This window comes from Ochotona curzoniae, unplaced genomic scaffold (genome assembly GCF_017591425.1).
Source record: "Ochotona curzoniae isolate NIBS_2020 unplaced genomic scaffold, NIBS_Ocur_1.0 contig_4501, whole genome shotgun sequence".
Taxonomy (NCBI): Eukaryota; Metazoa; Chordata; class Mammalia; order Lagomorpha; family Ochotonidae; genus Ochotona; species Ochotona curzoniae.
In genome coordinates this window covers 13454172-13477277 of record NW_024466307.1, presented here as the reverse complement: position 1 = coordinate 13477277, position 23106 = coordinate 13454172, and the positions used below count along the sequence as shown (strand labels likewise).

The 23106-nt window shown below is 37.9% G+C and overlaps 1 protein-coding gene across 1 annotated transcript in view; it reads left to right on the top strand.

Moving 5' to 3' along the window:
• SLCO6A1 (solute carrier organic anion transporter family member 6A1) overlaps positions 1 to 22758 on the top strand; it is a 28535-nt gene extending 5777 nt beyond the window's left edge. The window contains exons 4-14 of the mRNA XM_040985864.1: positions 1916 to 2012; positions 4167 to 4288; positions 5058 to 5164; positions 6516 to 6660; positions 10003 to 10198; positions 12119 to 12272; positions 13708 to 13895; positions 15972 to 16036; positions 18034 to 18171; positions 20696 to 20853; positions 22592 to 22758. Coding sequence (XP_040841798.1) covers positions 1916 to 2012; positions 4167 to 4288; positions 5058 to 5164; positions 6516 to 6660; positions 10003 to 10198; positions 12119 to 12272; positions 13708 to 13895; positions 15972 to 16036; positions 18034 to 18171; positions 20696 to 20838 — 1355 coding nt within the window. The 3' untranslated portion in view covers positions 20839 to 20853; positions 22592 to 22758. The remainder of the gene's footprint in view (positions 1 to 1915; positions 2013 to 4166; positions 4289 to 5057; positions 5165 to 6515; positions 6661 to 10002; positions 10199 to 12118; positions 12273 to 13707; positions 13896 to 15971; positions 16037 to 18033; positions 18172 to 20695; positions 20854 to 22591) is intronic.
• Positions 22759 to 23106: the final 348 nt, after the last annotated feature.

Genomic DNA, 23106 nt, shown 5'->3' with positions numbered 1-23106 from the left:
GGTAGGTCATCTATTTGTAGAGAGCTATGTAACTATGATTTTTTTTTTTTGAAAGAAAGTCAGAAGTAAAGAGATGTTAGAAGGAAAGAGATTGTTCTTCCACCTGCTACTTCACTCCCCAGATGGCTGCAACAGCCAAGGCTGGGCCTGGCCAAAATCAGGAGCCAGGAGCTTCATCCATGTCTCCCATGTCAGCGGTAGGGGTCCAAATGCTTGGGCCATGTTCCATTGCTTTTCCTACATTATTAATAGGAAGCATGGCAGGATGGAGGAGCTGGGGCACTAACTGGCATCCATAAAGGGTGCCAGTGTCACAAGCAGCAGCTTGACTTGCTTTGCCACAATGTCAGCCTCATATGACTTTTGAAAGCAAAGCATGAAGTTGTGTCTACACGGAAGTGAAGTAAAAAATAAAATTTTGCAATAAAAGAATTTTCCAACAGAGATAAGAAAAGTGATGTTCATATTGATGTAGATAATCCATTTTTGCTTTATTTTCCTTTTGGTTCTATTCAATGGCAATAAAAACTGAAAACTACCCACTGTTGGGAGACAGTTACTGCATTGCCATTTCTGGCAGTCCTTGCAGCTAGGATGCAGATGCCAATGACAAGATTTCATCTTGCTATGGTGCCACACACTAAAGTGGAACAGGAGACAGGGTATTAACATCCATACTAAAACAAATAAGGTGCCATGAGTTATGTAACTATATTATCTGAATCTTCAAAATGCATGCATTGGATAACATGTTGATTAGCTTTACTTGTCAGCTTGGCTACATTGTGATACCAAATATTTGGTCAAATATTAATCTAGGTGTTTCTGTGATAATATTTTAAAAATATGGTTAACACAATGGGTAACTTTAAAAAGATTATTTATTTGAGAGGCAGAGTTACAGTCAGTGAGAGACACTAACACAGAGAGATTTTCCATTTGCAAGTTCAATCCCCAGATAGCCATAATGATCGCAGCTGGTTCAAGCTGAATCCAGGATCCATGGGCTTGATCTGGGTTTTCCATTTGGGCAGAAATGGTCAAAAGCAATGCTCTACTGCTTTCCATGATTCAAGCAGGGAGCTGAATCGGAAGTGGAGCCCCTGAAACACAAACAGGTGTTCATATGGGATACCAGTTTCAGAGCAAGCTGCTCAATGTGCAACTTGACAGCGCTGGCCTCATGCGAGGTAGATATGTTAATATAATGTGTGCATTCCATAATGTGAATGGGCTTTATCCAATCAACTGGTTGGCCCAGTAAGCAGAAGACTGAACTTTTTAAAAACATAAGCCAGTTCTGTCTTGAGACTGGGACATTAATTATTATCATTATTTAAATTTCTGGCCCACTGTCCTACACATTTGGGAGTTATTCGATCTTGTCATTATATAAACCAATTGTCTAAATGAAATATTTGCCTCTCTGCTTTCTCATACACACATACAGACACTCTACACATACCTCTGATGGGCTGTCTTCCTTTGGAGACGTCTGCTAATGGTTATATGGGGCATGGAGTAGGCATGGTACATAAACTACAGCTTGCAGTACCTACATACTTAATCCCAGTCCCTGGAACTGAGTTCTCTCTCCCTCTTGATTTTTGCTCCGTCTTCCTGCTGATGTGCTGGGAGACAGCCAATGAGAGTTCTCAAGTGCTTCTGTTTCTGAAACCCACCAATGCTGATGTCCACATTTCAGCGTGGTTCTCTTCCACTGTTGCAGGTTTTTGGGAAGTGAATTGAAGAGTAGAAAATTTCTCTCTGTCTCTCCCACTGTATTACATGGCTGCGTACATAAATAAATACTTTTTTAAAAAAGAATGTTATGAGAAACATTCAGTAGTTTGTCATTTAATTTTAAGACAGAGCCTGTCTGAAAGTTGCTTGATGTTCAGAGCTCACTTTGCAGGTTTCGGGGGCGCTGCTCTAATATTAGGATATGCCTGTGGTGTTGCAATGGGAGCCCCATTAGTTAAGACTGCTGAGAATACTACTTTTGGCAGGCGGTAAGCCATTTTCCTTTCCTTTTCTTTGTTGATGTTCTGTGAAATATTTAGTGACTCTGCAACATAGCCTACAAATGCATATTTGCATGTCAAATCTGTAACATTCATATTTTAGAAAAATACATGAAAGTGGGATCAATATGCACATATGTTTATATAAATTAGAAAGAGTGCAGTTTCAGTTTTGTGGGATGATAAAGGATTGAGGTAAACAGCATGTGTGTGTGCATGAAAGATACTTCTTTGAAAGTGGCCAAGATGGCACATTGCATCTTATTTCATATAAAAAGCATTATGAAGAGCTGAAGAGTTAGTGGTAAGATGTTCATATTGCATTTCAAGTAAAAATGGTATAAACATATTTTCATGTATTTAAAAGAGCACATATGCATCATGAGACATAGAGGGTTACTTGGGTGGAGGGGTAGGTGTTTTACTGCCTGGAACCAATGGGCCTCCATCCCCTCACGGGGAACTCTTAAGGACTACAGGGCCACAAGGCTTTGGGCCATCCTCGACTGCTTTCCCAGGCCACCAGCAGGGAGCTGGATAGGAAGTGGAGACTCTGGGACATGAACATGTGCCACTATGGGATCCCAGCACTTGTAAAGCGAGGACTTTAACCACTAGGTTACTGTTCCATACCTATACAAAATTTTAAACTTTTGTAAGGTCATATATGTCAGTAACTTTTTGTTTTGTAAAACTTTAGTTCACTGTATTACTAGAGAAGATGCCAGTACAGAAGCCCATATCCTCTAGGAGTGTCAGGGTTCCCTATGAGGCTCTGCTTTCCCATTCCAGCTCTGGCCCATTTGTACTCTGGGACAGAGAACATGTCACCTGCTAGTTTACCTCCCAAAAGGCCACAATGGCTGGAGCTCAGCCAGCTCCAACCTGGAGTCAGGGTTCTCTTCTGGGTCTCCCAGGTGGATGGAGGGACCCATGCATTTGGGCCATCCTCTTCTGCTTTCTCAGGCCATCAGTAGGAAGACTGCATGGGAAGGGGAAGGCCGGGATGTGAACCATATGCTACACCAGAGCTGCAGGTGACAGCCTAACCTGCTATGTCACAGTTCCAGACTCAGTTTATAGTTTTTTAAGTTAATTTCTATGGGTCATCATGATATGCAATGAATTATACCTATGTAAAAATCATATCATAAGTAATAACATAAAGCATATAGTCAGAATACATAGCTGGGTTTGACAGTGAAAGAAAGAAACAAAATCTTTAACATACCGTAGTTTAGAAAGGCATTTATAGTTCCAGTGACAAATCTTGAGTTAATTCCTGGGTGCAGCTGTGTCCCAGCATTTATGGCAAGAAGATAATGTAAATCAAGATTGCAACACTATGTCATTGTAATATGCAGTCTTCACATTGAATCAAAGAGATTGGATTCCTTGGTTATCAATAGATCCCTTGTGAAGAAAGAAGACAGAGAAGTTAATAAACAGTCCTAACAGTAATTTGGGTGTAAGCTCAGTAATCAATTGAAGGCTGAATCCACACAAAAGCTGAGAATTCCAAGCAAGGGTTGCAAAAAGGCATCTCAAGAGTATGTAATCTAAAGGATCAAATGCAATGGAAAAGAGCACTTGTGGAATTTAGAGGGCTGGGTTTGCCCTTAAGGCCTGGGTGCTTCAACTAGAGAGGCAGGATTAATTGGCCGATGGATTGATTGATGGTGATAAGGGAGAAATCCCATCTACTGGTTCATTCCCTAAATGCCTGCAACAGCCAAGCCAGCACTAAAATGAGGAGCTTGGTTAAGTTCAGTCCAGGCAGGAATGGTGTTAAAGGGAGGGGTAAAGCGATAGTCTTTCAAATACACAACTTCTGGTAGGAAAAAAAAAAAAATAGCAGGGAAAAAAAAAAAAAGGATGCTTTGTTATCACTGTGGTACCAGGGACAAGAAGGCAAGGGGAAAGATTTAGTTTCCAGCATGACAAAAAAGAAACGTCTAGTTGGTGGAATATTTGGAGAACTGATTGCTGCTCTATCAAGAAAATGAACATGGTGGCCAATCTGGAGATGAAGCTTCCTTTCTCTCTCTCTCTCTCTCCCTCTCTCTCTCTCTTCTCTGCTTGATTAAGGCTGGTCTTTTCAAGGTGCCCAAAGCTGAAATTTGACATCATTTTCTATTAAAGCATTAGCGACGGTGGTGATAGTCAACGGTTGCCGTGGAATTGGTGGAGTAGTTTTCTTTTCGCCTCTCTACTTGCATGGTCTACGTTAATACCATTGTTGTGCTTCCCACGTAATATAGCAGGTGACTATAAAAATCTAATGATTAAGTTGAAAAATCACTTCGTTTCCCCAAATGACTCCCTCAACTCCCATCTTCAGTTCATGAGTTGGCTACATTTCTTTGTGCATATGCCACTTCCATACACAGTGGACTGTCATGGACAGTGCTCCCAAGTATTTTGCTATCTCATTAGTACGTGTATTTGATTCTCATTACTTCCTCTTGAAATACTTTTGCGTACATAAGATATGTTTTTAAAAATGAAGTATTTTAAAATCTATTTCATCAGCATCATTTCATAAATGCAAACTCCTTCAACATGGAAGAGGAAAATCATCAACATCAAAATGTTCCTGGTACCACAAAAACACATATCAAGTACAAGAGATCCAACAATATATTTTGTTGTTCTAAAATATTTTGGGCCATATGAAGGATGATATTTTTACTACCCAGGTTTGCTTTGTCAAACATGTCATTACCCTGATTTTAAGGTAAAACAAATTAGAGATTCCTTCCTTTGGTCATAGGAGCTGTGTTTCAGAAACACTGCAGCTATATGCAGCTCAGCCGGTGCTGCAGGATTGGATGGGGCAGCTGTAGATATCTTTATTCCCATGCATTGTTCTCGAAGACAAGACTGCAAGAGTATGCCTTTAAATTAGCTGGATTGATCTTCGTATTTTCCAAACTGAGTCAGGAATAGTGTGTGTATTGAGGCTGTTTGTGTTTTATGTATGTCTTGACATTTTTGAACATGTCATAATTTTTTTTAATTATTAATATGTAGGCACAGCCAAAGAAAAAACTGAAAACCATGAACAGTCTTATATACTTGACAATCTTGAAGATCAGGAATTTGGAACTAGTATCAAGGATTTGTGTGCTGCTCTTTGGGTAAAGTAACATATTTTATGTGAATAACCTGAGTTAATTGCAGAGTTTTGTAAGTGTACCTGAGGAAGTGATTATGAAGTGGTAACCTTAAACCTCTAACTAGCTTACACTTCTTCCAGAAAGTTCAGGAACAGCATCTAGCAGACTTAAATAACATTGCCAAGGACTTAGCTAGTGTTATAGAAAAAACATTTGGTTAGTTTCTTCATATTTCTTCTGCTTTAATTTTTAAAAATATTTTGCTCTTGTTTCTCCCCTATACAAATAAGTAAAGCATTTAATCAGACAAAATGAAAACAAAAATCCACATTGTCTTTTTTCCTATTTAAATGACTTTGAAGAGACTTCTAGAAGTCAAAAAAAAAATATTCCCACAAACATCACTTATCATGGGAAATATCTTAGTGTCAAATGGAGATGAGCTCTTTGTTTCTCTAGATAGGAAACAAGGTCTGTACTACTGATACTGTGGAGCAAAAAAGAAAGCCAAAACAAAAAGGAAACGAAATAAAAAACTACGAGAAACTGAGATAGTTGTGCCACTCCCAGTGTATTTTCTCCTGCTCAGAACTTTATGCTGCTACCGAATTGCAATTTTAACTGATTTAATGGGAAAAAAAACATGGTGGATTTACAGTATGCAAATTTTGGCAACAAGAAGAGGCAGTAGATATATATGCAGATTATGGTTATATATAGCTAGGAGTAAGCTCAAATGCTGTAAAAAGAAAATGTAATTAGGATGATATCAACATATTTAGCACTAAATATTTTTAAGAGATGTAAACAGCCAATGAAGTCAGTTTAAAAGAATTTTAATTTACTGTAATGTGAATCAGTATGTATCGTAAAATAGTGTAATCAATGTGATTAATCATATCACCATAAACTTCATAATAAATTTGACAGATCTGCACAAAAATGCATACATTAAATAACTTTATCCTTTGTTAGTAGGAGGAGGTCTGAAGTGGAATCCTAGTGATTTTCTTTGATGCTGCTAAAATTTTGTGTATTTTCTGTTTCAATTGAAAGAAAGGTCTTGCTAAAAAAGTAAATAAGCAAAAGGGAATTTCACAGATTTACCAAAAGTTATAGATGATATAGACAACAAATTAAAACAGAAATGGTCAGATAATATCTAAGTTACAAGGAAAATACATATTGGGAGATTTATGCTTGTATAGATATAAATTGTATATTTCTGTTTGGATGATATATATAAATATATATAGTCTTTATTCAGTTCAGTTTGGGAAAGATCAATTTTTGTAGATTGATCACTAATATATAAAGTTGTATTTCTCTTGACTTAACCAAGATTTATTAATATATAACATTTCCGTTTTAGATTCTGATGAAGAATCGAGTATTCATTTTTCTATGTCTGTCTAAAGCATCCGAATCTTTAGTTTCTATTGGGGCATCTGTATTTGTACCTATATATCTAGAACATCAATTTGTATTAACACCCAACACGGCAAATATGATTGCAGGTAAACTTAATTCTTTTTTTTTTTTTAAGATTCATTTTGTTTTTATTGGAGAGGCATATTTAAAGAGGGAATCAGAGACAAAGAGAAATGTCTTCTGTCCACTGATTCACTCCCAAAGTGGCTGCAATGGCCAATGCTGAGCTGATCTGAAGCCAGGAGCCAGGACGTTCTTGTATGTTTCCCATGTGGGTGCAGGGTCCCAAGGCTTTGGGCCATGCTTGACTGCTTTCCCAAGCAACAAGCAGGGAGCTGGAAGGGAAGTGAAGCTGCTGGGTACAAACTAGCACCCATATGGGATCCTGGCACATGCAAGGCAAGGATTTAGCCAGTAGGCCATCGCAACTGGTCCTTTACTTATAATCTTACTGCAGAAGTTTGTATAACATTTTCATTCATTTAGATATTCATATATTACTGACAACTTTGTGATTGAAATATAATTAACATTTTTTAGTAGAATCCTATATGTTTGGGCACAGTTTTAATTATTGTTTAAATCTATGTACTTTTAATACTAATAACCATGTTTTTACTTGAACTTTGAATTTTTCAGAAAAGATTTCTGCTTTTTGTTCTTGTCTCCTGGTTTAAGTCAATGATTGTTGATATTTAATAATACCTAAACTTTCCATATTGTTAATATGGTTGTAAGATAAGTCTCTTTTGAAAAAAGCTAAATTAAAATATTGTATTTACAAACTTTAGCTTTCTCCTGGAAATCTGGCTGCTTGTATAATTTGTTTTATACAATGCCAGTGGTTATAAATATATTCATCACCTACATGCTTACTGTATTTCTTTTTTACTGCTTTATTTTCAAAGTTTTGTTTGTTCAAAATATAGTTTTATAAAATGACCATTGTTGTGAATTCTTATATTTTAAGATAGCTTATAATTTTTGTTACTTTCTTTTTTCTCTCTATTACCATGCCATCTTTTAGTTACTTTTCCACCATTACGGGTTTACGAAATTTTATCAGCTTTCTAATAGTTCACCGTGCTCATTCTTTAGTACCTCTGTCTCTTCTTTTGCTCTTGGTCATTTTACTGGTTAGCAGATTCTTCTCCTTAGGGCGTGTGTCTAAGTTGTGTCACACACAGGTCTGTAATTCAATTTTACTAATTGCATTTGGTACCGGTTCTTTATTTGCAGTCACTTGTGCCATTCTCTCCAGTGAGTTTCTGCTCTGGGCTCTTGTGTTAGACTTCTACCATCATCTCTGTAGCTCCAGCTCCTGGCTCACCACTCTCCACTTCCTGTGATTCTGTGCTGAGGCAGTACTGCTATCTGTATGACCTTCTCGCACTTCTTGTTTCAGCAGTTCTCAAGTTTAGGGAAACAGAAGGTGTCCTAAATAACAAGGTTGTTGTTAGTGCCAATCTTTCTGGAACCTGCTGGCCATTAGGTCTGAGAGCCACCTGGATCTATTTTGACCTGTAGAATGCCAAAGTTGTATTATTTTCCCAATGGGATTAGTGCAATGCACTGAGCTGGAAGTGAGTTTGTTCCAAGTTCAGTGTATGCACAGGTTACTGTTGTTCCTCGAACCTCAGCCTTTGCCATACCATACACAATGGCACCGAATGTGATATTTGTCATGTTCTGGATTTTCTGGTTGTTATGTCTAGGGGCTACCAGACTTATTTTGGGTGGAACCTGTAGGATGGGCGATCAGTGCAATGCACTGAACCAGAAATGAGTTTGCTCTCAGCTTAGTGCTTGCGTAGTCCTGTCCCACAACCTTTGCCTCTATACTCAAAATGTTGCCAGACATGGTTGTGGTGGTGTCTGGGCTGTGAGACTCACACTGCCTGTTTGGAATCTGCTGCTCTGTCTCTGTTCCTGGTAGGATCAAAGAAATCAGCAGGGCTGGCAGTTCTTTGCCTGGGTTCACCTGTTGAGCTCTTGGTCAGCTCTCCTTCCAGGTTTCTGGTAGAGCTATGGTGTCGCGCCCACGTTTCTTATCGTCCGGCGATAAGAGGCAGACGCGAGTGAAGTCTTCTGCGGTAATCTTTATTGCACGCACGAAGATGAGGAGGGAAAGGCTCAGATCCCGGCAGGCTGTCTGCTCTTATGTGCTGACTGGCCCCGCCTCCGCCGATGATAGGTCGGCGTCATGATTACGCAGGGTCCTGGGCGACTGGATTCGTCAGTCCCAGTGTTCATGCGCCGGCCACGCCTCAGCTCACTGCACATGCGCTAGGCGCCTGCGCAGTACCACGAAAGCTACGTCACCAGGAACCAAGGTGTGGCTTTTCCGGCCGGCGCCATTTTGGGTACGGCATGTAGCTAGTACATGCAGATGCGGCTGGCAACACTATGGCCACCAGGAGAGCTCAGATCACTGCTCACTGACTGCCACTGGTCACTGCAACACCACATATTTGTCTCTGCTGCTTTGCCATGTGTACCAGTCTTTAGGTGTCCCTCTGCTACCATCCTATCCTCTCCTATTTCCTGGATTATGCTCTCTCTGCTTCACCTGGACTAATGATTTTCTGTCTGTTTAAATGTGTCCTTATCCTGCTCTGCCATCTTGATTCTCAGCAGTTACATTTTTAAAAATTTAATATCTGGGCTTCTTATTCATTATTTCTTCCTTCACCTGTTTTATTTCTTCGTCATTACTTTTCTACTCTTTATTTTCACGCACATTTGAACTTTACATCATATGTTTTTGAGCATTCCGAAATTGCTTATTTTTATTTTTAGGTTTTTGTCCAGTGTTCTGTGATATAATTAATTGAAATGGGAGTTATTGGAATTGCTTTTGCTTTAGTCTTATATTTCTCTTGTTATATTCCTGTGCGAATCTATCATAGCTATAATTTGTAGGGAAGAAGAGATCTTGTCAGTGTGTGAATTTATTGTGCTATCTTCATCTGATTAGTGTGTCACTGTATTTTCCCTCCCTCTGCCCCTTTTTCTTCTTGCGATTCACAGAACCAGTGGCTTGTTCACGTGTCTGTAATTCTTGTGGCCATCATCATGCCTCTATAGTAAGCCTTGAAGCCAGACAGCTTGCTCATAACAGCTCTCATTAAGACTGCCCCCAGGTTTTGTTTTGCTTGGAATAAGTTTCTGGTTTCTCTTAGGTGCCATTATTGTATGGTAGCAAAACTTCACTCTCACTGCCCTGAAGTGCAACAAGTGTACAGCTATGGCTTCATCCATTCGTAGGTTTGTGTTTCATAAGTGTATTGTGGAATTTATTTTGTGATTAAAGTTTTCTCCTTTTCCTCTAGTTTATATCTTAGTTCGTTGTATGTTGAGAGCATTGGTGCTTGATTTTATATAGGAGTATTCTGTACTGTAAGTTGATTTTTTTTTCTTTCCTCTAGGATTTATTTTGCTTCCAGGAGGTGCTCTTGGTCAACTCCTTGGAGGTGTTATTGCTTCCAAGTTGGAAATGTCCTGCAAAGCCCTGATGAGATTTGTGATGGTCACATCTTCTGTATCGATCGTAACGCTTGTGGTTTTAACCTTTATACACTGTGATCCAGTGAAGTTTGCAGGAATCAATGAAGATTATGATGGGTAAATGTAAACTTGTATGTCCGGTTTTTACTTAAGAACCCAATGACATAAGTGTTCATCTAATAATCTTTGCGTGTTCTTTTTATTCTCGGAATTACAGGTGTATGAAAGGTACACAAAGAGCACAATTTCATCTTTCACACCAAAGGCATGGATGTTATAATGTTATCATGCGATATGACTGCACACACATTCGGAAAGTAACAAAGGGAAAGAAACAGCAGGCATTTGGGATTCCTGCTTCCCATACTACAGACTTGAGTCTTGCTTTGGCTCTCACTTTCAGATTCTTGCTAATGCACAGTCTGGGAGGCTCCAGTGGGTTTGTCCCATGCTTACCACCTACATGGGAGAGTCAGTGGAGCTGACCGCTTTCCACTTTGGCCTATCTCAGCCCCACCTCTTACAGTTCTTAGAAGAGTGAACCAATGGAAGTTAGATCTGTCTGCCCTTTGTGTGTTTTCTGTCTTCCTCTAGCTGCCTTTAAAATACATAAAAACAAATAAATGAAACATTTAAAAACTCACTGAGATGTTTTATAACTTAAATGCAAAATTATATATTACAACAAGTGGTCCTAGGAGAAGCTGTACAAAGTTAGTGTTACTCAAGTTTCCTGAGTTGGTTGTCTGCCTTTTTTGGCCTTGAGAGAATATATACTGCTATTAACACCTAAGCATTCTTAGGGTATCCTCTCTTTTTTGAGTTAAATATGTAAAAATTCAAAGAACTTGGCAAAGAAAGATATTAAATGTGAAAGAATAGGTCCATCACGGTGGCCTAGCAGCTAAAAGTCCTCGCCTTGAACGCGCCGGGATCCCATATGGGCACTGGTTCTAATCCTGGCAGCTCCACTTTCCATCCAGCTCCCTGCTTGTGGCCTGGGAGGCAATTGAGGATGGCCCAAAGCCTTGGGACCCTGCACCCACGTGGGAGACCTGGAGGAAGTTCCTGGATCCTGGAAGAAGAAGTTTCTGGATCTGGAAGAAGACATAGAGTCTCACTTTCAGCACATAGTCCCCGAGGTCCTTACTAGAAAAGTTAAGCAAAAGAAGGAAACAAAGAGAATCCAAATCGGAAAGTAGGAACTCAAATGGTCACTGGTTATACATGACATAATCATGTTACACACACAAAGAGAATATGTACCAAAAGTGAATTATCATGAATAGAAACCAAGAAAGGAACCCAGCCTCCAATAACTACACAAGAAATCTGGGAGTGTATTTAAGGAGATCTCTCAAGATCTCTGCAATAAAAGCTACAAATAATTGATGAAAGAAATTGAAGAGGCTGTTAAAAAATGAAGCCCTTTTATGCTGATAAAGAGTCAACATTGCTAAAATATATATTACACTGAAAGCAATTTGCGTATTTATCGCTTTCCTTTTAAAATTGTAAAAGTTTTTGTTTGCTCCACAGGATGAGAAAAAAACACAGCTGAAAAAAATTAATTTGAACTAAGAAAGATGCATAAGAGTAATAGAAACCTTTAGAAGTAACAGTGTGGAAGACATTTATATGATCTGATTGAAAGACCAAATCAAAAGAAAGAATCTGTGTAAAGCATGCACACCTTATCATCCCAGTTTACAGAATGTTAGGCAATTACAACTGACAACCAGCTGCAGAAAGTCAATCACTAAACATCAGAGGGAAATTACAAAGAGGCACAAGGAAACTTTTGGGGTTGATGATTATGTTCAGTAACATGACTATTCTATGGTGGTGTTTTCACAAATCTACGCATATAGAAAAAGGATTTAAATTGTACACTATCTGTACAATTTTGTGTGTACATTAAACCCAGTGAAACTGTGAGCAGGGCATTTCAATTGACACATTTTACTGATATATTAATACACAAATTCTAATTATGGGACAATGGTGTTCTAACTACATTCTGTCTTGCTGTTGCAGAACGGGGAAGTTGGGCGACCTCAGAGCGCCTTGCAACAGTCACTGTAAATGCTCAACTGCACTTTACCACTCCGTGTGTGGAAGGGATAATGTGGAATATTTTTCTCCCTGCTTCGCAGGTTGCACAACTTCTAAATACTTAAAGAAAAAAAAAGTAATTAAAATTTTTTATGCTCCTTCCTCTCCAATATGTTGTTCAACTTACAAACGTTGTATACATTTTCTTTCCAACTCTCTATAAAAATGTTTATTTTTTTCTTTTCCTCCAATTATAAAGAAGAAAGTTTGCTTTGCTTTCATCATACAAAGGGTTTATGGGGCCTGGGCATGGAAGACATAGCTCCCAATGTGCCGTGATGGATCATCGGTTTTATGGCTTTAAAGCAGTGGATGTGTACCATACAACGCTTGTCTTCACGACGTTGAAGGAGACAGTTCAGGAGAAGCTTGGCACTGTCTTCACGTTCATGTAGTACAGCTCCTCTGTGCTGGCTGTCAGCAACAGCCAGCTCCTCAAAAACTGAGAATACGGTGCTTCCCAACAGAAGGAGTTGAAAGCAACACTATCGTTTGCACCAAGCTTGTTTTTTTTTTTTTTTCTTTTTCTATACAGAATTCAGAATTTTTGCTTTAAACCTTCTTGCTTCTGTATCTCTTTCAACCGCACATGTTAAGTCAGATCAGGGAATCTGTCATTTTAGTGTTTACTAGAAATTAGCACACATGGCTGGCCTTTATACAGCACTTCAACAATCACAGCTAAGTTAGAGGAATAAGGACGAATCACAGGGTGAAACGGAATACATGTCATCCCTGTTTGTCTTTTGGCATTGATGTCAATTACACCTATTTTTTAGTCCCTCGTGCCCCTCAATTTGCTGTTCTCTTGAGGTCATTACCATCTAATCAATTGGATGACAGTATTCTTTCTCCTGCTAAACACAGATCATTTTCTCCCAAGGAACAGCATACTTGACCAGCCTAAACTTTGTGAATAGCAGATGGCTATATTCTCTCCCACGTTCCACCTGCCACTGGGTCACATCCTCCCTTGCTTCTCCCAAAAGTCAATCATTGAAACTTCTACTAAGTGTGTTGTAGTCCCTCTCATATTCAAGATGCTTCCCCTCACCCTGTGAAAAGCAAATTCCTGATGTGATAAATAAAGTCTTAACTTTTTCAGTAGACTTCCAAACCCGTCACAATCCGTTACCTCGCCAGACTTCAAACCCAGCTGAAATTATTTTTATTCATTATAGTGTTTTAATTGTTGCAAATGCATATAGCTGTCCAGCAGTTACTTGTGAAATTGAGTCTGTAGGTCTTTCAGGAAAATTTGTGAAAGTAGAATTTTGTCTAAGTAGCCGTTATTATATACTCACACATATACATACAGACATCCATCAAAAAAACCCTTGGGCTTGTCATAAGCATTGCATTCCTGAATGGTAGAAGTATGGTTTAATGCACAGAAATGTACTCATGAGAGTGTGTCATTCTGCAGATACTTGTTGACTTTTTATTTTGGGATAGTCTTTGTTTCGTGACTGTACTTCTGAAACAATGTTTCCTGTCTTCAATATTCACAGACATACTACAATTGTTCTTGCATTAAGGAGGGGTTAACGAACCCAGATCAGGAAGGTGATTTTATTGATGCCGTACCTGGGAAATGTGATGTGAACTGCTATAAATTACCTTTATTCATTGCACTGTTGTTTTCTTCAATTATATTTTCTTGGTGTGCTGGTATACCAGGAACGTTATGCATCTTCCGGTATGTATAAATTGTTCATAATCATTATAGTGTTACTAGATAAGAAAATAAATTTAGAAAACATCAGAATATTCAGAGGGAAGCATTGTACACACTTTCACACTTTTGTATCTAATTTGCTTTGTTTTGACCTATTTACATAAAGTGTGCAGTATTGCATTTACATTTCGTTAACTAAGCAAATTTGCCAGACACAATAAATTCAAACATGTAGGAAAATTGTTATGTATCATAATTCATGTAGTTTTTCTTTTAGCTAATTTACTTGCTTAAAAGATATAGGATTTTGGGTCCGGCCTGGTAAACTAGCGGCTAAACTCCTTGTCTTACACGCACTAGGATCCCATGTGGACACCGGTTTAATCCCGGCGGCCCCTCTTCCCATCCAGCTCCCTGTTTATGGCCTGGGAAAGCAGTCAAGGAAAGCCCAAAGCCCTGGGACCCTGTACCCATGTGGGGGATCCAGAAAAGACTCCAGGATCCTGGGTTTGGATCGCCTCAGCTTGGGGAATGAATCATCAGGGTGGAAAATTTTCCTCTTTCTTTCCTCCTCTGTATATCTGACTTTCCAATTAAAAAAAATATACATATACATATATATTTTTAAATGTAGGCTTTTAAAGCTAAATGGATTTACTTAATTTTATACATAGGAAAAAATCATAGTGGAATAGTTAATTATGCAGGTATAATCATGGTATTGATTCATTAATGCTAGCCACTTGGTGACTGTTTCTAGATAATATCCTGAATTTTAACTCTTTTTAAGAGACTTATTTATTTTTATTGGGAAGGCAGATTTACTGAGACAAGAAATGACAGTTGAGCTGAGAGCCTATGGTGAGAGAGGAGAGCTTTTGTCACAGTGGGAGCAGCACATGCCAAGATTCTGGAGGGAGAAGTGGCTTTGTAGTGATCTATTTTGCAGAATTCAGAGAACAAGGAATAAGAAGGGTCAAGCCTGGGAGTCAACAAGCAGTGAGACTGACAACATCATGATAATTATTGTCATCATTTTGACAATTGTAGATATTCCCCTTATAACAGTGAGAAGACATCCAAGGATCCCAGTATGAGGTAGTTAAATAATCTGAATTTTAAAAGTCACTTTGTCTGTTAATTGAATAATGAATGTGGGACTGGCGAGGGGGTATTACAGGCTGATCCTCTGCCCTGCAGTGTTAGCATCCCCTGTGGGCACCAGTTCATGTCCCAGCTGCTCCAGTTCTGGTCTAGATCACTGCTTATGTCCTGGGAAGGCCCCCACATAGGAGATGTGGAAAGAAATCTCCTGGCTCCCAGCTTTGTGTCAGATCAGCTCTGTCCTTTGGGCCCATTTGGGGAGTGAGTGAGTGTGTGGAAGAACTCTGAATCTCTCTTCACTCTGTAAAACACACCTTTCAAATAAAAAATAAATCTCAAAAAAGGATATAGGCGGTCGTTGCAACATGAATTAGGGAGTTGTTTTATTTTATCAGGCAAAAGATAAGGGCTTGGAACAGGCCAGTGTAATGGGAGGTGGAGAAAATCAGAAAAAAATGGTTTTTGCATCACAGTTTCCTGACTGATTCTGGTAAATGAGGACAAAGATCTCACTGAGGGTTGGGAATGAATGTTGACTGAGATTTCTGAGAAATTACATTGGGGAAGAATAAATTTTCTGCGAGAAAGAAGCATGTCCATAACTAAATAACAATGATATGTACCAAAACTATAAGTGTGAAGAGGTCAGCTGAGAGATGCTAGTATTTATTTTTTAATTTGAACTTGGTCCAACTTGATATTGTAGGGAATATATTTTTGATGTATCTATGTTGTTGGCTAAGGCTTAGTGTCCCACTGAAAAATAGTTCCACAAATAAATTACAAAATGACAGTAATTTAGCAGGAATGTGGGAAAAGACTGGAAGCAATGATGAGATCATTTTAGTTTGTTTTTAAGCCAGTTTGAATTCTGTCAACCGTACAAGTGCTACAAAGGAAAAAATATATATATAGGAAATTTCAAAAAGAGCGAAGTGTTGTGTAGAGCAAGTAATAATGTTACACTGATGATGTCATATTGCTTTGTTTCAGTGTTGTTCCTGAAAAACTATGTTCTCTGGCCCTGGGAGTGAGCTATACGGTTCGGCGAATACTTGGTAAGAGCTTTTGATCATGTGCCTATCATAGGAAATTGTTCATTGTTTGCTGTGCCTATGCACATTTAGAATTTTAAAAGTAATAAATGATGTAGAGTGAGAAGGATTTTCTTTCCTAGACTGTAAGGAGATAATTGAAATTGTTGGAAAACATGCGTATTTTGCTGTATTAACTAGGATGAACCAGCCTAATCTGTAGTATGCTCACTATCTCTTAGAAACAGTTTGGTAGCTCGCATAAAGCTGCTGCATAAGAACAGAAACTATATTTTACATTGCTTGATGAATTAGAAAGCCATAAACTGAAAACTGTTTTTAAAGCACTGTTGTTGCTGCTGCTGTTGGGGGAAGAGTGTGATGGACTCCATTCTTTGGCTTTCGTCACTACCAAAACCTGTTGGATTCCAAATCCACCTTAATGTAGAAACTCTAATTCAAGCAGTTGGTTAAAATTATTGTTTGGATAAAGAAAGAAGACTGAACTGGATTGAAGACTGACAGGGATCCCTCAAAAGGTGGGAAAAAATCGAGATAGGATTCTATTGGAGATCAAGGATTCATGTTGTTAGCAGGTCAATATGTGTAATTAAAAGTAATCAATTTAGCTGAAAAAAAAGTTTAAATAGAGCTTCATGCTGGGCAGCAACCCACAAATGACAGAGATATTTGCAGTGGAAGAAGTAGCTTCTGAAATAACATATGTGCAGGAAGTTTCCGACATGAAAAAGAAACCCATGAGGGTGACGCATCTTAGAATGGGAGAGGACAAAAAAATTAAAAAGGGCCCAGCGGCGTGGCCTAGTGGCTAAAGTCCTCACCTTGAACGTGCCAGGATCTCATATGGGCGCCAGTTCTAATCCTGACAGCTCCATTTCCCATCCAGCTCCCTGCTTGTGGCCTGGGAAAGCAGTGAAGGACGGCCCAAAGCCTTGGAACCCTGCACCCATGTGGGATACCCAAAAGAAGTTCCTGGATCCTGGCTTCGGATTGGCATAGCATCGGCCCTTGCGCTCACTTGAGGAGTGAATCATTGGACGGGAGATCTTCCTCTCTGTCTCTCCTCCTCTCTGTACATCTGACTTTCCAATAAATAAATAAACCTTTAAAAAAAGATTTTTTTAAAAAAAGAAGGCATTATAAATGTCAAATGTCTTCAGATATTTCAGAACCAAGCTAAGAGAGAAAGAAGACCTACTTTTTTTTTTTTCTGATCTACATTTCAAAGAGAACTCCACAGCTGTGGGGAGCAAGACTTAGCGGGGGTAACTGTGGAGGGAAAGCAGAGGCTTTTGCTGAAGTCTGAGTTACCACTGGAATTGCAGGACGGACAATCAACATATCTAAGACTCTGACCAGTGGAATACCCATAAAGAGGAGTATTCAAAGTGAATATCAGGCTGAGGATTTAAAACATGGACAACTGCAAAAAGCACAGAGAAGGGAAGTCTAGGTGATGGAGCTGGACAGGGTTCAAGAGTCATGAGGAGGAGGGCCCTGGAGATGACATGAGATGGTCGGACATTGGAACTGCAGTTCAGAGAAGTCAGTCCCCAACAGAGACTGGCCTCTGTTGCTTCTTGCTGCCTCGATAAGGAACAGTTAGACACTAACAGCCCAGTTTTCAGTCACTGCAAATGCCACAACGGGAACCATAGCAGATAAACCGAGCTTACAAATATCAGCGTTTAGTATCTCTATTTTGAGTAATTTCTCCTATATGTTTCATGCAGAGGTCAGTAGAAACGTTGCAGTGCTATCTAAATAGCAATATGTGTAGAATTCTGAAACTAAAATTGACTGATTTTTTATGCTATAGAAAGAATTTCTATTGATTCATAATCTTATCTATAAGTAAACTATCAGATAATTTAAAAAGTTTAGAGTCATATATACATATATAGCACACACATAGAGAGAGATAGATATTGTATGCTTAATTGTAATTATTGTAATTCAACTCTTTTATGGGGAATTCATAATTATTCTTTATTTTCTAGGGAGTATTCCTGGACCACTAGTTTTTAAAATAACAGGAGGTATTTCATGTACGTTTCGGGATACGGAACACTGTAAAGGCATAGGACATTGCTGGATGTATGACAAAACGGAAATGGCCTTTCAATTTATAGGAATAAGTAAGTTATATGGATTCAAGAACTGTAGAGGAATACACTTGTTTAAAAGCTTAAGAGTTTTCATAATTAGATCAAGAGGCAATAGTTCATGAACAAAGATTTTGGTGCCCTTAAGCTACATAGCAAATGTTCTAGAAATTGAAGTCACCTAGGATATTTTTTTGTAAATATTTGAATCTGTGCATTAAATACACAACAGTTCCATGTTAATTCTCAAACAAGGAGCAGTAAATAGCACAATTTTATTTTGGAAGCTAATTTTGCCTGCTGATATGAAGTCTAAGGCCAAATTGTTTGCTCTTGTGATACTTTCCATTTCCAGAGAAAAATCAGTTAAATCAATCTGAATCAAACTATTATATCTCTATAAAGCACAAATGTAATCTTGTCCTTGTTAAGTGTGAAGCTTATTTTTCCCTTTCGTTCAATCGCATCGTGGTTCTTGGAACTTGGAGGGCAATTTCTTGACTAAATCAGATACACAGGGAATTGGATGCTGCGCTGGTATGTAGGTTTGTGTAACTTTGGAAAATTCACTAGATATTCCAGGACCTTAATTTATTTATCCATTAAAAGAAGGTATTGCACTATGCAAGTCCTAAAATTTTAATCTTCAGTGGTTTTATTGTGTAACTGTTTTGTGTAGTAAACATTTAGATGTGCTTTAATGATTTTATGACTTAATTTCATGGATTCAATAATTAAAAGAGCCCAATAATGATAAACTCTAACATTTAATGATAACAAATCTGTGTGTAACAATTAGCACAGAGCAGTTCAGGCTGTCATGCCTTAGACGATTATTCACATCTTCCACATCATTACTAAACTTTGTATTTGTGCTTTAATTATGACATGAGAGGTGTTTAAATTTGTAACTGAGTTGACTCCATTTTTATTTTTAATCCTAGTTTTGCAATATTTTAAAATTTTATTTTCTAGTATATGTTCACTTGACTTTTACATATATTTTGGATGATTTGCTCTTTCTAAAATTATTTACCTTTGTATTTCCTGCATTTTAAAAAAGGCTACTTACATTCGTTAACAATATGTATATGTATATGTGTGTGTGATTTAGACTTATTAAAATATATACCCCTTTCTGTAGATCTAGAAATCTATCTAGACACATAACTGACAAACTTCTTTTAGGATTTTCTTATTTAGTAGATTAATTCCTTCATATTTGTCTGAAAAGAATGAAATCTGGCTACATTTAGTTTTAGCTAAATACTTTTTTCCTTGATCCAGAATACTACAATAACTCTTTCTTAAAAACAAACAAAAAAACCTATTTACTGACTTATTTTGAAAGAGTTACATGTACATATCTACACACACACACACACACACACACTGAGAAAGAGAGATGTTAGATTTGCTGATTCAATTCCATCATGGCTTTAATGGCTAGTGCTGCTCCAAGCTGAAACCAGGAGCCAGGAGCTTCATCAGGGTCTCCCACATGAATGGCAGTGGTCCAAACAATTCGGATCATGTGCTGCTGCCTTTCAGAAGTCATTAACGGGGAGCGTGATCTCGGGTAGAGCAGGTGACATAGTAGCACACAGGTCACAGGCAGTGGTTTTATTTTTGATTCTGTTTGACCGGGCTCAACTAGGTGTAAAAATGCTTTTCTCTGAGTCCTTTCTCTTTTTCCGACTTTGATGCGCTAAACTTCTTGGATCTACAGCTCAATGTCTTAAACATTTTAAAAAATATTGGACATCACCATTTAAAATAATTTTAATGTTACCTTTTTACTTTATTTTTCACTTGCCCTCTGTACTACTTAACATTCAGCATTTATTAATTCCAACCAATTTTATATCAGTTCTTCAATCTCCTTCCCCTCCTCACCATCACATTCTCCAAGTTTGTTGTTCAGATCAACATTTTCTAAAGCCTTTTCATCTGTTTGAACTTGGAAAGCCATGAATGTTTAAAAAACAAAATAAAAAGGTTGCATGAAGTGACATACAGGTTGTAGTAGCTTATAAAGATTTGAAAAGACAAGTCAGGGTCGGCCCTGTGACACGGTGGGTTAAGCTGCAGATTCCAACATGGACATCCTGCAGGACAATACTTGTTCCACTTCTGGCTGCTCAGTTTCGGATCCAGCTTCCTGTTAATGTCGCTGGCCATGGCAGCAGTACTTGGGCCTCTACCACCTGTGTAGGAAGCCAGGATGGATTTCTGGCTCCCAGCTTTGTTGTGGTTCAATTTTGGCTATTGCAGCCATTTCAGAAGTGAATTAATAGATGGAAGTTCTCTTTCTTCTGTTTTGGTGCTCTGCCTTTTAAATAAATACATGCTTTAAAAGGTGAAAAAAATTATTCTTGCATTTTAGAATTAACATTGAAAAATAACACCTGTGTCTAGAAAGTTCTACAAACATTTACAAATACTTTAAAGTAACAATGTAAGATTATGCCATAATTTAGTTCTGCCCGTAGGGAATTTATACCTTTGTTACTTAAAAGTAAGTCAACACTTCTGATGATTGCATTTCTAAATTTAGGTTTTATTTGTAAATTATTCACTATATTCTTCACTGCTGTTGCGTTTTATGGATATAAAAATGTTACAAAGGAAAGCACGGAGACCTTGATTTTGCCAGTGAGGAACATACAAGTTCAAAACCAGGAAAAAACTGATTTATAACTGGATCATCATCATGTAAGAGTTGTGCATTTTCAACTTTTCACTAAAATACTATGTTGGTAAAATTTAAAATAATAGTGCAGTAACATGTCTTAAAAGCTTTGAATATTGAACGAGGGTTTGAAGAACACATTGGCATGCTACAATGCTATCCATAGGAAGGAAATATTTTTGCTGAATGTTAGTTTGAATTGGAAATTTAATGAGTTTTCCAATTGTACATATTTATGGGCCAGAGTGTGATAAGCCAACATATTCGTCCAAGATCTCTTGTATTTCCAGCTTCTTAAGCAATGCTTTATTTTTAACCCAAATTTAATTATTGTACAGATTTTATAGGGCGTGCATTTCGGTAAATGTGTGAACATGTTGATTTCAACGGAGGCTTACAATGGGCACTGAGAAGTTTACCTCTCTTGGTCTGTGCTTTGTGGTTAGAGCCTTTGAGTTTCTCCCTTCTATCTGCTCAGAAAATCTGCAGTAGTTTGTTGTGGACTGTAGTTGCCCACTGCGCTGTGAAACATGAAGAAGCCATTCCTTCAATCTCGGATTTGGTACCCAGTTTCCAGCCTCCCTCCATCTGTCCTCCACACTCTTCAGACTCTGGTGAAATGATTTAATGAACAGAAGGATGGCTCTGGGTTTCCCCGTGGGCAGGAGATGATGTAGTGCTTGTGTTTCTGTATCTGCCATGCTTTAATGAAAATAATGTCTTCCATCCAGCTCTATCCATTTTGCAGTACTTCCACAGCTAGGCAAATATCTTAAAGAGATGGTATCATTACCTGATTAATTTTGATGGCCATTATGTCCTTTGTCAATGTGGTGTATGAGTGACTACTTATCCTGTAGTTTGTTCATGCTGCTTTTCAGTTGGGTTGTGGAGGTTTTTCAATAGCTTTTCTAAATAAAACTTGAGATCCTAGTTACGGTCACATAATGAAAATTAGATTAACTGGTATAATATATTTCTTTTAGAAAAGGAGACCATCTGGAGTTTTTCATTTGTTTATGTATTTTTTAGTGTAAACAATAAGCAAAATGAGACAGAGATAGAAATCAAGATAGATAGAAAGATCTCCTGTTCCCTGTTCCCTCCCCTCAATGCCTGTGGTAGCTTAATTAGTAATTAGAAAGTGTGTCCATGTCCTCCACACGTGTGACAGGAACTTCGGCCATAGTAGATATAAAATTCTCTGTGGGATAATAAGCCTTTACCTGTTATATCTTCACTTGAATTTTATAAATAAATATTGCCTAATAAGCTGCAGTGACATCTATTTGCGCTTTTATCTTGATTTTATGATTAATGATAATTCATGTGAAGAAATAGTCATATGTGAATGTAGAAAATGTGTCAACCATTTATAGTTCTTTTCTTAAATCAACATAGGTTTCTGCAGAATTTTTGTTGTTGTAATATTTAATGCAATATTGTGTCTTCATCCAAAGATGAAGACACTTGATTTGGCATTAAAAATAACATCGCACTTATTCTATACAATGTTTTCTAGTTCTCCTAGGAGAAGTGATAACAGAAAATGAAATTGCCTCTTCGTTTTTTGTTATTAGTCAGTGAAGTAATGACCCAAGGTCACAACATTGAAATGAGAAGGAAATGTGACTTAAGGGGCAGTCAGATCTTGCTATCTATAGCTTGCTTGCTTAATTTCATCAGACACTTATGAAAGTATTAAAGTGATCCGATGTGCAACTGTCCTTGACTGGTCATCTCCTTTACTTGACCCTGCAGAGTCACAGAGCACTCAGGATCAGACATTCTAGAGTCTGTGTTTGGAGAACCCACGTGATTTGCTGTGCCCACATTCAGAGGAGGATAATGAGCACGTGTTGTTTACCTGTATCGCAGAAGTTGATTTTTGGCAATCTGGATTTTCACAATAAAATCTTCTTTTAAAACATTTTGGGTAGTTTTCTACAGAATTTTTCAACATCAGTTCATAACATAGATTATACCAGGAAGATGAGTACTTTCAGATCGCTTAAGTAATATCCTTCTCTCTAAATATTATTTGAAACTTATACAAAGGATAATTGTGAATGTGGTATGTGTGTTTGTGTGTATGTGTGTGACAAATTCATACTTCTGTGTGTCTCTTTGTTTTTCCAGAAAATAAAATGGCAGAAGTATAATACATAGTTTAATAAGCCACAAAGCAGTACTAATATTTTAAATATACATTTTTTCACTGTGATAAAACATGTGCTTATATACTATGAGCCACTTGGCAGGGATTGAAAATATTT